The 15,168-nt window shown below is 42.1% G+C and overlaps 2 protein-coding genes across 2 annotated transcripts; one reads left to right on the top strand and one right to left on the bottom strand.

Moving 5' to 3' along the window:
• Positions 1–4,765: 4,765 nt before the first annotated feature.
• LOC136424399 (zinc finger protein 420-like) lies at positions 4,766–8,765 on the bottom strand. The gene is made up of 2 exons (XM_066412984.1): positions 8,616–8,765; positions 4,766–7,199 (listed from the first exon to the last, which is right to left on the bottom strand). Exon 2 carries the CDS (start codon positions 7,187–7,189, stop codon positions 5,501–5,503), a length of 1,689 nt encoding a protein of 562 aa, XP_066269081.1. The 5' UTR covers positions 7,190–7,199; positions 8,616–8,765; the 3' UTR covers positions 4,766–5,500.
• A 1,950-nt stretch (positions 8,766–10,715) lies between these two features.
• LOC136424612 (angiopoietin-1 receptor-like) lies at positions 10,716–14,103 on the top strand. The gene is made up of 7 exons (XM_066413229.1): positions 10,716–10,728; positions 10,972–11,130; positions 11,672–11,809; positions 12,365–12,534; positions 13,116–13,236; positions 13,798–13,929; positions 14,099–14,103. Exons 1-7 carry the CDS (start codon positions 10,716–10,718, stop codon positions 14,101–14,103), a joined length of 738 nt encoding a protein of 245 aa, XP_066269326.1.
• The last annotated feature ends 1,065 nt before the right edge of the window (positions 14,104–15,168 follow it).

Below are 15,168 nucleotides of genomic sequence, written 5' to 3'. Positions count from 1 at the left end.
GTTCCTTATTCTGTTACCAAACCGTTTGTCTGACCGTCTGTGGAATGACTAAATTGCATCTCATACACACGGTGAGCTCTATGTACCTGGCATTTACTTCGTCCCTATAGTGCGCCAGTAATAACATGTGTGTGCTTTTCTATATCCGCACAGCGACCTGAACAAATGATAGGGTTGACGTACCTGTATGGAAAATGTCAACAGATACTGTAAAATGTATAATCTAAGAGGGATCATTGTGAGTGAGTTCACAACACTGTGCAATGTGTTGCTGATATTCACTGGATTGATAAACATCATCTTGTATTCGGAAAATGCATATTTTCGCGAAAACAAAGATCTGTCGATTTTCTTGTCACTGGAAATGCAATAAAACGTTAGGTAGGTAGGTAGGTAGTCGACGTGTTTACGTGCGAGGTGCACCGTCGGGGTTATACCGCCCTTTGCGGGGTGACATACCCTTTCGTTGGCTGATACTAGACTGGGATGCGCCAGGTCTCCTGTCCGTGTAAATGGTGTAAATCACTGTATGGCTGATACGAGACGGAGGTTCGCCAGGCCTCCATCCGGGTGATTTGTAGTGAATCACCAACTCCAGACAGAAGGATTTGGACCATCGCACACCGGGGCATGCCCCTACTCTTTTTCGAAAGGTGTGGTGGGTTTTTTTACGTGCGCGGGGTGTGGCTCTCCCCAAACACGGGACCTCCATTTAACGTCCTATCCGAGGGTTATAAAACGTTGACGCTGTCCAATAATTAAAGCATTTTACGGTATCTGACTCTGCTATCTGTAGATATGTTTATGTCTATGCCATCTGTTGTTATCCCTTGTTATAGTGACTTTTATTTAACCTTGAAACCAAGACACCACGATGGTTTTCAACTGATTTACATTTGCTGACAGATGCATTAATGCTTCGATAGATTCTCCCACCCCATACAAATATGAGATAGAACCATACTGCGCAATACCATCTGAAATGTGAAATAGAAACAAACTGAAATATAAATCCCCTTTAACATGTTCAATGTTTTTTTTCCAGTCAGAGGTACTGGTATTGATTTGTTTGCCAGTTCACTAGACGCTGAAGAAGAGTGATGGATGTCACTTGAAACGTCCGCAGGTAACCTCCGAATCTTATCCAGTTTAAGAAGGTTGAATTGTCTTAAAATACAGTTTACCTGGATGCCTAGCCTTCAAAATCGTATAGCCCCTGAAATATCAAATGGAACCAAAGTGAAAAAAATCACGGAAATGTAAAATCGAGTCAAATTGATGTAGACTCCCAGCAATGTAGAGGGACAAATGGGTTTCAAAGGCGGCCGGTCTCGGTCAGTGCTTCCCGCGTTTGACGTCATATGTGCCCTTGGTCACATCCACTGCTGACAGCCAACAGTTATCGGGCTACGAATCCGTCAAAACAAATTATGTCTCTTTCTTCTCGTAAGCAGAGAAGTGGATCCGGGCAGTGACGTAAGTGGGTTCTGTGTGGGTCGAATCTTGTGCATGGGGAAGACAATATGATGATGATCCATTGTGTTCTGCGGTTCAGGTGGAAACAACCTCTGGCTGCATTCAGTCTTTCTTCATTTCTTTCCACTGTGTCCTTCTTCCTGCAAGCTGCCGTAGCTCTCTGAGTTTCTTTGGAGTTTCTAGGTTTCCTTTGTTTTTGAAGACAATATACTGTACAAGAATGGAAAGGATGATCTTTCAATAGAAATCAACAAATTATTGTACTTTTTATCATGTTTCACTCCATACCACAGGTCTGGATGAAATATATTGTTTTTGTTATTTTCTTCTGTTTCTGCTTCTTCTCCTCCCGTCATTTTTGGCCAAATGACCTGAAATTTGGCACAAGAGCAGAGTGGGCCAATACCCCCGCCTTTTTTTCTTTTGTTCTTTTATATACACCTTTGAAATTATTTCATTGAGTTTTTTGACAAGGAATGTATATTTTTAGACAAGGAATGTATATTTTGGCCTCCTGTACCCTGGTTTTATTTCATTTACACCCCAATCTCTACAGCGGCTATCGGACATTAAACATGTTCTGATTTCTAAGTAATGGTCTTTGCATTCTCACCCATTGAAACTATATTGATACATAGACAAGATTGGCCGTTTTGTAAATACAACGTTAATGTGGAGACCGGAAATTGATTCAGATCAGATGGCGGAGCGAGTCTATTCTCCAAGCAGAGGTTAGGCTTCCACTGTTTTTGGACGTCTTTTAAGGCGTTTTTATCGGGTTTTCTATTTGTCAGGTTTTTTTTTTTGTCCGCCAGTCAAACGAAAAGAAAACCTGACAAAATAGAAAGCCCGATAAAAACGCATTAAAAGACGTCCAAAAATAGCGGAACCCTAACCTCTGCTTGGAGAACAGAGTGAGTCCTACTATGCAGGTGCATCAAAAACATAACGTCCAAAAAAGTAGTAGCACAACGACGCTGAGTTATGATTTGAAAGGTCTTTAACTCAATCTGTCCTGTCTGTTCCTGCACCTGTTACTTTGAGTCGCTAGGGGGAATTAGGCCATGTTGATTTGATCATATGGATGACATCCACCACGCGTGCATCAATTAGGTAAAATAACGCAGGTATGCATCCTCTACTGTGGTGAAACATTCTGCATTCTCTATTGGCGAAGAGAACAAAGTATGCCATGTTTTCAGATAAGCACGTAGTGTTATCAACAAATGTCACGGCTGGGTTCTTTTACGTGCAAAAGACTTAACGCTTCAGACTTCTCAAGACTAGGAATTGACGACTTTTATCGCCTAATGATCATGTGAATATTTCCTGCCGCTCTTTTTGTTTGTTTGTTTATTTTTATTTATCCAGGGGGTTACATATCGCCTGTAATGGCGTTTTCAATGTGCCCTGGGGGGCAATTCCCACATCGTTCAAACTTGAATACATAAGATAACAGAAATAACACAAACTGTAATTAAATAATAATACAAGGTAAACTTAACTAAATGCTTCGAAATACTAACTTATTACAACTGATTTCAAATAACAAAATGAATAAAGCAATAATATAACATAATATAACATAGAAAAACAATGGAATAACGTCAGAAAAGAAAGGACTAGAACGGTAGCTTTAATCATCATGGTTCTTTTTCAAAGGAACCATTCAAATATACTGCTTTCTTAATCTCCGTTAGAAACCTTCTTTAAGCCTTTGATCTCCAAGCAGGTCTTCGGAAGCGAAGTCGTGACGGTTTCAAGATCTGATGACACGGCCCCGACTCGGGCGTGTTTGATCAGGTCTTGGGCCCAGTCAGAAGTTGTCACAAGTTCGCCCCACAAGATCTGTCTGGGGATCAATGTAACGCCCTGGAGGAATTCAGCAACGACATTACCGTTATTTCTTCCTGTAGCTTTAATCATCATGGTTCTTTGAGCACCACAGTTGTTATTCAACCGCCCGCTGGTTATATCATATTAGGCCCTACTGACTCGATGATGTGTTTATGGTGGCCTCCTTCAGAAACCTGCAGGCCACAGAACAGTGATGAAGCTTCCTATCTTAATATATGGCAATCATGTAAGAAAGAAGCTGTCAAAAGTCACCTACCAGAGTTTTAGTCCATGAAAAACATGCATTGGCAGGGCTGTCAGGCCTCCAAAGTTTCAATCTAGAGCAAAATTTCAACTTTCTAATCGGCGGAACCCCTACGAATCCGGGCTTGTTTACCAAAGTTGACCTCTGACCCCCTTCTCCACCTGATAATGGATGAATGAAAGTCTGATTTTTCAACTTAAAAGAAGGTAGAAACCCTTACCTGTAAAATCCAGCTCCAAAATATCAACATATCCTGGAAAAAAGCCCCTTTACAGCTACCTTTACCAAGGGTACCAAACCTATTTCCTAAAAGTTGGCCTTCTGCGCCTGAGCCAGTTACCGGTCTGTCCCCTTAAGCTTGGGCCCATATAGGAGAGGGCAATGCTGTAAAAGCGTTGATGAAGGTCAGACATCCAGGTAATAAGATACACCAAAAATAGTTACTCAAGCAACTGGATAAAATTTTTGAAACAGTCAGACTTTGAACCATCTGAAATTGTCTATACTTCATTAACATATCTATTCAGAGTTTTGGTATAAAACCTGGTTCTGCCAGATCTTTCCTTAGTCACTGACGAAAGACAGCGGATGCTATCTGAAACGTCTTACTGTTTCAAAATCTTATCCAGTTGCTTGAGTAACTATTTTTGGTGTATCTTATTACCTGGATGTCTAACCTTCATCAACGCTTTTTGGTGAATGCTGTAAATGGTAGTTTTATGTTCGCGGTGTCATGACCTCTTCGCCGCGAACTTAAAACCACGGCGATTTTGTTTGTTCTGTCTTCTGCCCGTTAACTCCCTTGTTTCAACCGTGAATTTAAGCCCAACGCATGCGCAAACAATCAATTTTCTCCCTACCGCGAGATTTAGTGCTTTTAATTTCCTTTTCAACGACATTGTTACATGAAGTTCGAAGTAGGAGTTTTACAACAGATGCGCTCATTTCATGAGTTTCACGACAATCATATCATTTTGCGGTAACTTACGAATACATCTTGTAGTCAATCCAGCTCACAACGATTTATCGATTTGTGAGGGCCAACTTTTTTTCTTTAAAAAACGGATAAAAGTGAACGCACATGTGGATGGCATCCATACCTTTTGGCTAGTGTGGGCTTCATGGACTCCAGTCGTCGGCTTCAGGCAATACTGGCTGTTATTACATTATCAGTGAACGCCAGCTGTGCACAGTGTAGTTACTAACACTTTAATCATGCGTTTTATGATCAGTTCACTACATGGGGTAGGTAACGTTAATGACTTTTTGTTCGAATCACGTTGTGATTGAACCGTACTATCAAAGAAGAAAAGAAAGAAAGCAACTTGAACAAAAACAAAATGCAAGCACAACAAAATTAACAGATCTGTAACAAAATATGCGTTTTTAAGTTAAGTCTAAGTAAATAAGAAAGGCGCCAAACAATAGTACACAGTTAGTAGATTGTACATCACTAAAAATACTAAAAAGTAACACCAAAGTAACCTCCTTGGTAAAATCAATCACCTTACTTCATACAACCCGAACTACCTTAGTACAATCTGTTCTACTAATGCTATGATAAATCAACCCATAAATATCACTATATACATGTTATACATGTTACATGAACGATAACTAGTAATCCTGACAAAATTAAGGAAACTCTAATAATAAACATACTACATAACAAAGAAGATACTGAGTAACATACAATGTATGTACATCATTGTGAAATGATGGTAAGTTCGCTATTAGTCATCTACAAGTAAACTTAATTCAATCATACTTTGCCTAAAATTATCTTAGTTCTGAAACCAACTATCAATTAACATTTTTAAGAGACAAAATCAATTCGTAAATGCAAATACTACTCCTAATATGGTGTCAGTGAGTCTTTAGATGACACAGATGACTGAACTACCTGCTGCACTCCTCACACTTCTATGGTTTGTCCACAGCGTGAGTTCGCATGTGAGCCTTTAAATTACCCGCCTGACTGAACTGCCTGCTGCACTCCTTACACCCGTATGGTTTCTCCCCTGTGTGAGTACGCATGTGGTTCTTAAGAATACTCTGTGTACTGAAACACCTGCTGCACTCCTCACACCTGTAGGGTTTTTCCCCAGCGTGCGTTCTCATGTGTTTCTTCAGAGTACCCAGCTGGCTGAACTGCCTGCTGCACTCCTTACACCTGTATGGTTTCTCCCCTGTGTGAACACGCATGTGATTCTTCAGAATACTATGTGTTCTGAACTGCCTGCTGCACTCCTCACACCTGTACGGTTTCTCCCCTGTGTGAGTTCGCATGTGACTCTTCAGCTTGTGCAGCAGACTGAACTGACTGTTGCACTCCTCACATCTGTAGGGTTTTTCCCCAGTGTGAGTTCGCATGTGAATCTTTATGTGACTCAGTGTCCTGAACTGCTTGTTACACTCCTGACACATGTATGGTTTCTCCCCCGTGTGAGTACGCATGTGCTTCTTCAATGCATCCAGCTCACTGAACTGCCTGCTGCACTCCTCACACCTGTAGGGTTTCTCTCCTGTGTGAGTACGCTTGTGAGCTTTTAGATGACCCAGCTCTCTGAACTGCCTGCTACACTCCTCACACCTGTAGGGTTTCTCCCCTGTGTGAGTGAGCATGTGCTTCTTCAATGCAAACAGCTCACTGAACTGCCTACTGCACTCCTCACACCTGTAGGGTTTCTCTCCTGTGTGAGTACGCATGTGAGTTTTTAGATGAGACAGATCGCTGAACTGCCTGCTGCACTCCTCACACCTGTAGGGTTTCTCCCCTGTGTGAGTACGCATGTGAGTCTTTAGATGACCCAACTTACTCATCTGTTTGCCGCATTCCCCACAAGTATAGGGTTTCTCACCCGTGTGAGTACGCATATGCGTCTTCATGTTACTCAGTGTGCTGAACTGCCTGCCACACTCCTCACACGCGTAAGGTTTCTCCCCTGTATGAATCCGCATGTGAGACTGAAGAGCATCCAGCCGACTGAACTGCTTGCTGCACTCCTCACAACTGTAGGGTTTCTCCCTAGAGTGAGTCTTCATGTGTCTCTTCAAATGACCTGGCTGACTGAATTGACTGCTGCACTCCTCACACCTGTATGGTTTCTCACCTGTGTGAGTACGCATGTGAGTCTTAAGATGACTCAGCGTACTCGTCTGTTTGCCGCACTCTCCACAAGTATAGGGTTTCTCACCCGTGTGAGTCTGCAAATGCTTCTTCATGTCACTTAGCCGACTGAACTGCTTGCTGCACTCCTCACAACTGTAGGGTTTCTCCCTAGAGTGAGTCTTCATGTGTCTCTTCAATTGACCTGCTTGATTAAATTGACTGCTGCACACCTCACACCTGTAGGGTTTTTCACCTGTGTGAGTCCGCATGTGAACCTTCAGATGACCTGCCTGACTGAACTGCCTGCTGCACTCCTCACACCTGTAGGGTTTCTCACCTGTGTGAGTACGCATGTGAGTCTTTAGATGACTCAACGTGCTCATCTGTTTGCTGCATTCCTCACACCTGTAGGGTTTCTCCTTTGCTTTAGACCCCGCAGAAGAATCCTCTCTCACCTTCCTCTTGGTATTGTCCAAACCCCGAACGTTACTTGTCGCCATCTTTGTATATCTAAAAAAAAAGAATGTTTTTTTATTGGTCAGAAATTATCTGCAATGGCAGGCTTTCTAGCGCTGAATTGATGCAGGGCTTACAGGTTTCACATAATACACAACATATACATATCTTATCCACATTTGCATTATGTGGAACTGTCGCAAGGGTCTGGGCGGCTGCCATTCGGCGCCAGCAGGTGACCCCAAATACGACCTTCCCCAACCGATGTCAGGTACCCATTTACACCTGGGTGGAGTGAGGCAAGTCGTGTAAAGCACCTTTCCCAAGGGCACAAGATCGGCGACATGACAGGATTCGAACTCGGTTCTGAGCCGAACGCTCTGCCGCTGCGCCACACGACCCCCCGGTGGTCAATCTGTGGAGACAATACAATATAGTAATTTGCACATTGGTGCTCCTACCTTTCCATCTGGGCTTATTTCTATTCTACTTTAAAAAAGGTGATTTGCTGCTGCGCCGCGTGCCTGCGAAGCTGGTGTATTAGGCAGAATGTCAGTTATACCGGCTTTAAAGATACAGCATTATACATTTGAATGCTATTATTTTGAGCAATCAGCGAGCCACATCAAGAACCCTCCATGTCAATTTTGAAGTGTAACTGAGAAATAGAGGGACAGTTGATAGATCCTAACTAAGACAACTTCTGCTATTTGGATGGAGAAGATGATCAACTGATAAAACCTTGTTTGCATGCTAAATGAGAAACACTCATAATACATCAGTCGAAAGGGTTAAAATTATTTGGTGAAGGTTTGATCAACCGTGTACACTGAATTAGGAATTTGTGCTGCTTTCGCTGCTCCGGCACAGTACAATCGCATGCTTGAAAACTCGTCTTTGTTGTCGCTAGTTGAAATATTGTTCTCATCAAAAGATCCCGTAACCCCCTTAAGACCCCCTGACCAACATTCCGACCCCCGTGGATCCACCAAGACAAAGAAAGCACACATTTTCACCCGAATCTATCCAAAATATACTAATCGTTACGTACCTATAACAGTCTACTATTCTTACCTGTAGTGTAGGTTCACTTGTAGAGTTTCTACCGAAATGAGATCGAATTCTTGTTGATTCACTCTGAAACCCCACCGCCGCTATAGCGGGAAAGATTTGACCTGGGGCGGACGGAGGGTTTTGAAGTATACACTACATGTATCAACTGAGCCTTTCAATCACACCGATTGGTCACTAAAAAAAAAGATAGTTCGTCTAGCTTTCGGAGAAGTAATTTGTATGCTTTCTTGTCTTTGATTTCACTCGTTCACATAATTTCTTATCGTAATATTCCGTAACCCCCTCAAGACCGCCTCGTGTACAATTTCCGATCCCTCCAAATCAAAGAAAGCATAAATTTCTTTGTGATAAAAAGCTACTCATCGTTTCGTAACTAAAACAGTCTATTATTCTTACCTTTTGTAGACTGTAGAGTCTTTTCAAATCTGCGAATGCTGCGGTCTGAGATTACGAAAAGACGAAAGAAACTTCTCCACGCCGCTTTTCACACCTCACCAAACACACGGGAAGAAGAAACCGGTAACCCGGAAGTACTCTACCGACCTAAGTCAAAGGCCGTAACCTGATTATTCGAATGTTGTCTACGATATTCCGATGCATACTAGTAGATAATACAATCAGGCGATTTTTCTGTCGTCGTCTGCTAGAGAGGGTCGAAGCAAGTTGCTTATGTATTCGTTAAAGATATCTTAAATGGCTGACGCCAAACATAAGTTATATCAATTGATCTGACAATGTCTGACCTTGGTCTGACAAAGAGGTTTGGGCAAATTTTCTTTTCCTCAAACATATGCTCGTCCCTACAAAACAACAAACTACAAAATTTAGAAGAACTTGTAGATTTCGTGACGAAGGACTGTGAAGTATGACGGTAACAAGCGACAGATTGACTGGCCATTAACGTTTTCTTCATTTACTACGATGGCTACTATGGTCAACAACCAGCCGTGCAGCAGCGTCACCTAGCAATTTGGTCCAACTCTGCAGAATTTACAAAAGCGCTCATCGTCGATCTGCCCATAATAAGGAATATGCTCTTTTTGTCCGACGTAACGTTGGAAAAAACAACCAGTGATTAACTTTTGCGTCACCTACCATCTCGACCGCCTGGAAAATAACCGCGTTAGCTTTAGCCGCTCCCAACAGTCGATATATTTTTGGCTAATACACTGTATCTCAATTTATGTAAAAGAAAACATGCCTGGCCAACTTTGTATGGATTAATTTCGCTCTGAAGAAATATCGGTACTTCAGAGCCGGATGTTACTGGCCCCGTATTACAGTTCAACACTGGGCAGGACTTCTTAACGCTTCGCTGCGCTCTGAAGTATGCTGCTGCCCTCTTGATAACACACCACAAGGGCTCTTCAAACCATATATGTAGTGGAAGTGGTGTTAGCCCAATTTTGAACGGTCACTTCTTGAATAAAACCACTTGTATATTTCCTAACTGGTTGAGATGGATTTGCGGGTAACTTGAGGGCTGTTACGACTTCTTGTTTCAGTATTCAACATGTTAAACCGGCCTTTTCACCAGTTTAGTCGTCCAATTTTCTTCGTGCAAACATTTTGTTAATCTCCTATTTATGAAATTCTAGATACGGCTATGGTGAATCCAAGACTTTTTATATTTCCGGTGTTTGCAGCATTGACAGAATTGGCAGTTCACGTAGGTGAGTGAAATCGTTTTTAACCCTACCTAGATCGGGCTTTTTTTTAGACTTCTGGGACCGGGAGGGCTTATTCGCCCCCCCCCCCCCCATAACTTCCAAACGGTATAATGTATCATCACCAAATTTGCAGAGAGTGATGTACATGTGAGTCGTTATAATTCCTGTAAATTTGGTAATGTTATGACGTAATATTACGTAATTATGACGTCGTTGATGTCATTTTATTGGCTTAAACCGTCTAAATAGGGAAGATTGTACATGTGTGTTTTTTCTTCTCAAAGACTTAAACATTGACAAAAATACAAGTCTTCCGATGTAATAACATAATAGATTTTACCCCAAAAATATAAGATATCGCTGTATTGGGGTCATAATATCCTCTTGGAGTAGAGCGAGTGTATACGCGCTGTTTGGTTGCTTGGAGACGACGGTCCCACGTTTTCGTAAACGTCATTCTTGTATACTTCACAATGGACCTTATTTCCAAATGCCATTTGTTCAACAGAATCTTATATAAATCCCATTCGATAGATAAATTCAACTATATCCTAGGGAGAAATAAACCTTACAAATAGGTAATGTATATCAAAGAATGTCTAGACCTTAAAACCAATTGTGTATGATGCGTTGGGCTCAACATGTTAATTTACTCATACATGTATCTATCCATATACATTACTTCATTTGTATCCACTTGACTGTATGTATAGATGTAGTAGACCTTACAAAAGTCGCTGTACTTTTTTGTGTTATAAAGATTTCTTCATGTAACGCCAACTGCCATATATATATATAATCCCACCGGGTACCCTTAGACCGCCACATGACGAAAAACGGTGCTATCGAGACCTCCTTAAAAATGTCTTGAACACCTGGCCACTATTTGAAGTGTGCATACTTCGAGGATTACTGATACTGCATTTGTAAATCTCTTTAAATTCGCTGTTTCCTTAAATGACAGTCTTAAGGAACCAGCCGTAATTATGTGAGTTGACGTCATAACTGATTCATAATTGATGACGCCCTCTATTCATACGTTCGCTTATCTTTGAACATTCAGTTTTGTACATGTGTTACAGATGCAGTAGCTGACGTCACCCTTGTGAACGAGCGCCCCCTTGTGGACACATCAGAAGCGCAGACGTTCCTGAAATGCGTGACAAACACCGTGGACACTGTCAAGTTCACGGCTGAAGGATCATGGGTAATTCCGGATTCAGCGATGACAAGTACTATAGGTATGTACCAACCTTATATGAAAATTGACCTAAATAAAAGAAAAAAGAAAAGTGACTAAGGTTTAGGAGCCATAAGAAACTGAAAGAAATTAAACGAAAAGAAATGTGCGAGTCTGGACTAAAGTAACCTGAAACACGCTTATAACATCTATCGTTATACCTAATTGTTATACTTTCTCTTTCAAGATTTCTTTGCTTTGAATGGTTTGCTAAAGTGGCAAATCAAAATTTTCATCTTTACGCGAATTATTATTTCTCTTGTAAAATGCCATTTTAGGAAACTCTAGATTCTGAGGAGTGGCCTTGTTTACGACTGCTGTATACATATATAAAAGGTCGTTCACGACCCGGGTACGCATGCGGAGCGCCATGCATTGTGGTAAATATGTCAAAGGCCCCGGATACAAAAAACAAAGCACGTCTGAACATTATTATGCTGTGGCAATGGTCGAGGCAAGAGTCGGGGGCCTTACCCTTTGACCTTGCGCATGCGTACTCGGAATCATGAACGGCCTTATTGACGTTCCCGTCATGTCTGCAGGTCCAGAGGAGTGGCCAGGCGGCATGTTGACCTTCACACCTGAGGGAGGGGCGGCCAGGACAGGTGTGTTCACCTGTGGCGGAACAGACAGCAGTGGACAGACGTTCTCAGTCTCAACCGCCAAGACGTTATCCTCAGGTGACAATCAATGCTACTTTGCCCTATCTATAACATAGTCAGACGATGTTGACCAATCAGAACCGCCTCATTCGGTATTGATCACGAGGCTGTACTATCATTGGCCTAGCCTGGGTGCCATCCGATTACTACCGGGGCTCTTTCACTCGCTACCCTGAAAAAATACGTATATTCAGTGTGGCGAGTGTATATAGGAGCACCCAGGCTATCATTGGCCAGCTAGTGGTCAGTAATTAGAATAACCACCACTTGTTCGTGTAATTGCATTATACGTGTCCGCGTATTCAAAAAATAATGATTTTCAGCCAGCTTCTGATTGCAAATAACATACATGCATGACAATATTTTGACCTATAATTAATGTTGATTTTGCACCTTTTTCCTTTAGTGTCTACTGTGACATATAGCCTAGGCAGTTTCTACGCCGAATAAACCACCGAGTGAGCGAGGCGAAATACTGCCCTTTTTTAACCCTAAGTAAATATACATATCTTACTTGGTCTGCTCGAGTAAAGTAGATTTTACTGTAATACAACTGATTTATTTTCCACACAGCGGTGTTTTTCTCGACGCAGTTCACAGTGACGGCCAGCATCGGAGATTCGGTAAAATTACACATGGCGCTGTCGGGGTCAGAGGCCGGGAGGTCACAGGTCAACATCCGCTGGCAACATGACGGCAGCCTCATCGTCATCAAACTCAACAGGGGGAATGTAGCTGAACGTGTAAGTGATAAATGTTATTATTAATACACGAGTAAGTGATAAATGTTATTATTAATATTGATATACGGTAGTCTCATTATCACATCCACAAAACTAAAAGTCGGTGTAATCGCCCTATGATGTAACGCACCAGCTTAAAGGCAACCTAAGAAAGTCGTATTTTCAAAATTATTTTTTTTGGGTGATTTTTATCCATAGTTAGTTTGAATAACACTATCCCATTGCATATCGACCATCATGGAGCAAAAATTCACTTCAGTAATATTAGATTTAATCCACTTTCAATATGCAATGGTCGCTACGTACCCCGCCAACAAGCCGACAATGGAAGCAGACTAAAGCTAACAAGACCGGGTTCTAGCCTAGCTCTAACTATATAGGGAGAATATTTGCCAAGGAAGTTTGGGCACCAGAGGAGGGTTTCATTTGCGGGGGAATATATACCTTACCGTGGACTGACTCTACTGGCCAATTATTCCTTTTTTTGCCGAATTTTACGATCCGTACCCCCCGTAGGAGGGCCTGGTGGAGACTAACTGGGTTCCAGGCTAGTCTGACAGGTGTGTGCGTTCCTTCCATAGATTGAGATTGCGGAGACATTTGACAACGTGGTTGCAGAAGACGCGGGCATCTATGAGTGTTTCACTTCCGAGTCGACTCGGAGGGAGGGGAACCAGGGGATCGTCCGTCTCATCGTGAGAGGTGGACTAAACGACATCGTTACGTTTGTGTCGACCTGTTGTCGATTTCAAACAAAAATTCTCTGACAATGACAATATGAATAAAAGTGTAATATAATTTTGATTTTAAAAGTGCGCTTGCCTTTCGTATCGTCATTTTGGCGTAACGGTTAGGGTGTTTAGCCTAGAACCCAGAGGTCCTGGGTTCGAATTCTCTGACATGCCACCGATGTTGTGCCCTTGGGAAAGGCACGTTACACAACTTTCCTTACTCCATCCAGATGTAAAATGGGTACCTGACTTCGGTTAGGGAAGTAAAAGGCGGTGGAAGGAGAAAGATGGGCTCCACCTTCCAATACCGTGCCCTAGACATAGTGGATAACAACCCACTGCCCCTACTGCCTCATAAAAGTTATGGAACTATCTATTTACCTTTACGCCCAAAATAGTTCCTCAAGCAACAGGATAAAACTTTGAAACAGTCAGACGTTTCAGACAGAACCCTCTATCTTTCGTCAGGGACTAAGGAACGATCTGGCAGAACTAGGTTTTATACTATCTTTACCTTTCATTTCCTTTTTAGGATGTCCTACGAACAAGTGGGGTCAGAATTGTGAGGAGGACTGTCCGGCCTGCTACAACGGAGGCCAGTGTGACCACAACACCGGGGAGTGCGCATGCGCACCGGGGTTCATGGGAAATAACTGTGAGATAGGTGAGCTGGACACAGGCTTACCGTGTACTGGCTTAAGAGTTGATTCTTCTGATAAGGATTTTAAGGATGTTTCATCAGCTTTAGTTTCATGGTTCGTCTACAGAAACGTAAAGAATGTCTTGGTCACCAAGAAGTCAATTCAGTCAGTCTACTGTTTCTTTGTTAACAGAGTAACACGGAAACTTAATCTTGCGAATGGATTTGCATGAATTTTTTTCTTCAAATTGAACCACACCTTTACCACTTATATGAAACGAAACTTAGAACATGAAAACTGTTTAACATAATTGTACATCAATATGCCTTTGATGTAAAACCGTTTCCCTAATTCCTATAGCCTTTTCCAATATTTCAGGGTGTGGCGGGAACAGGTTCGGACGCGAATGTTCTCATCAGTGTGACGCTGCCAGCGGGGATAATGGCGCATGCGCAGGTCGTGTCTTCTGCGTCCCAGATCCCCAGGGCTGCTCATGCGCAACAGGGTTTACCGGGATCGACTGTACCGAAGGTGAGTGGCACGAAAACAGGATCTAGCTAGATTGTCGACTCATAGCTAAATCATGAACAGAGGACTAGAGAAAAAGCAATGGTGCGTTTAACTTTGCAAAACTTTAATATGTTTACCTCACCACTGTACATGAATAAGCACAAAATGAAAACCAAGAATGTATGTAAGAAAATTCTAGTATATGATGTTTGTGGTGTTTAAGATTCACAACATATATTTCATGATGTTATGATTCTATTTTGGGTCGGAACAGACATAACCTGAATCAAGAGTTGCACTGTAATTGCAAACACAAAAATTTTGGATCCAACTTTTCGACTGATCAGCTCCTGTCTTTGTCAAGGAATAAGCAATCCACTGCTTCTGTGACGTCATTTTATGCAGATAGAACACGTGAATCGGTTAGCAGTGGATCATACGCTGCAGAAAGTCTACCGCGCCCCCGTCTCTGCTGAGGGATGGTTGTAAAGCCCGGATGTAGATGGTCCTCTTTGTTAAGAAAAACTGTCTATTCTTCTTTCACCGTTATCATCTTTCAACCTAAAAAGTTATGAAACCATGGCCAAGGCCTACTGATTTGCATGCAGATGCTGTCACAAGTACAAGTTAACAATTACGTATACAGATTCAAATTTATCTGGCAACTTCCGGGTTTAACTATCCAATATGGCGGCCAATGGTTACGTCATAGATACGTGACTGCAAACACCGTATCAAATGACTGATCCCAT

This window comes from Branchiostoma lanceolatum, chromosome 18 (assembly GCF_035083965.1).
Source record: "Branchiostoma lanceolatum isolate klBraLanc5 chromosome 18, klBraLanc5.hap2, whole genome shotgun sequence".
In the NCBI taxonomy this organism is placed as follows: Eukaryota; Metazoa; Chordata; class Leptocardii; order Amphioxiformes; family Branchiostomatidae; genus Branchiostoma; species Branchiostoma lanceolatum.
The sequence above is the reverse complement of the archived record's forward strand: the minus strand, read 5'-3'. Positions and strand labels throughout refer to the sequence as shown.

Bases quoted from the DNA above. Each gene is read 5' to 3' on its own strand.
- LOC136424399 (XM_066412984.1), bottom strand. From the start codon at position 7,189: ATGGCGACAAGTAACGTTCGGGGTTTGGACAATACCAAGAGGAAGGTG.
- LOC136424612 (XM_066413229.1), top strand. The intron at 11,131-11,671 runs GTATGTACCAAC...TCATGTCTGCAG, and splicing joins AGCGATGACAAGTACTATAG to GTCCAGAGGAGTGGCCAGGC. The intron at 13,237-13,797 runs GTGGACTAAACG...TTTCCTTTTTAG, and splicing joins CGTCCGTCTCATCGTGAGAG to GATGTCCTACGAACAAGTGG.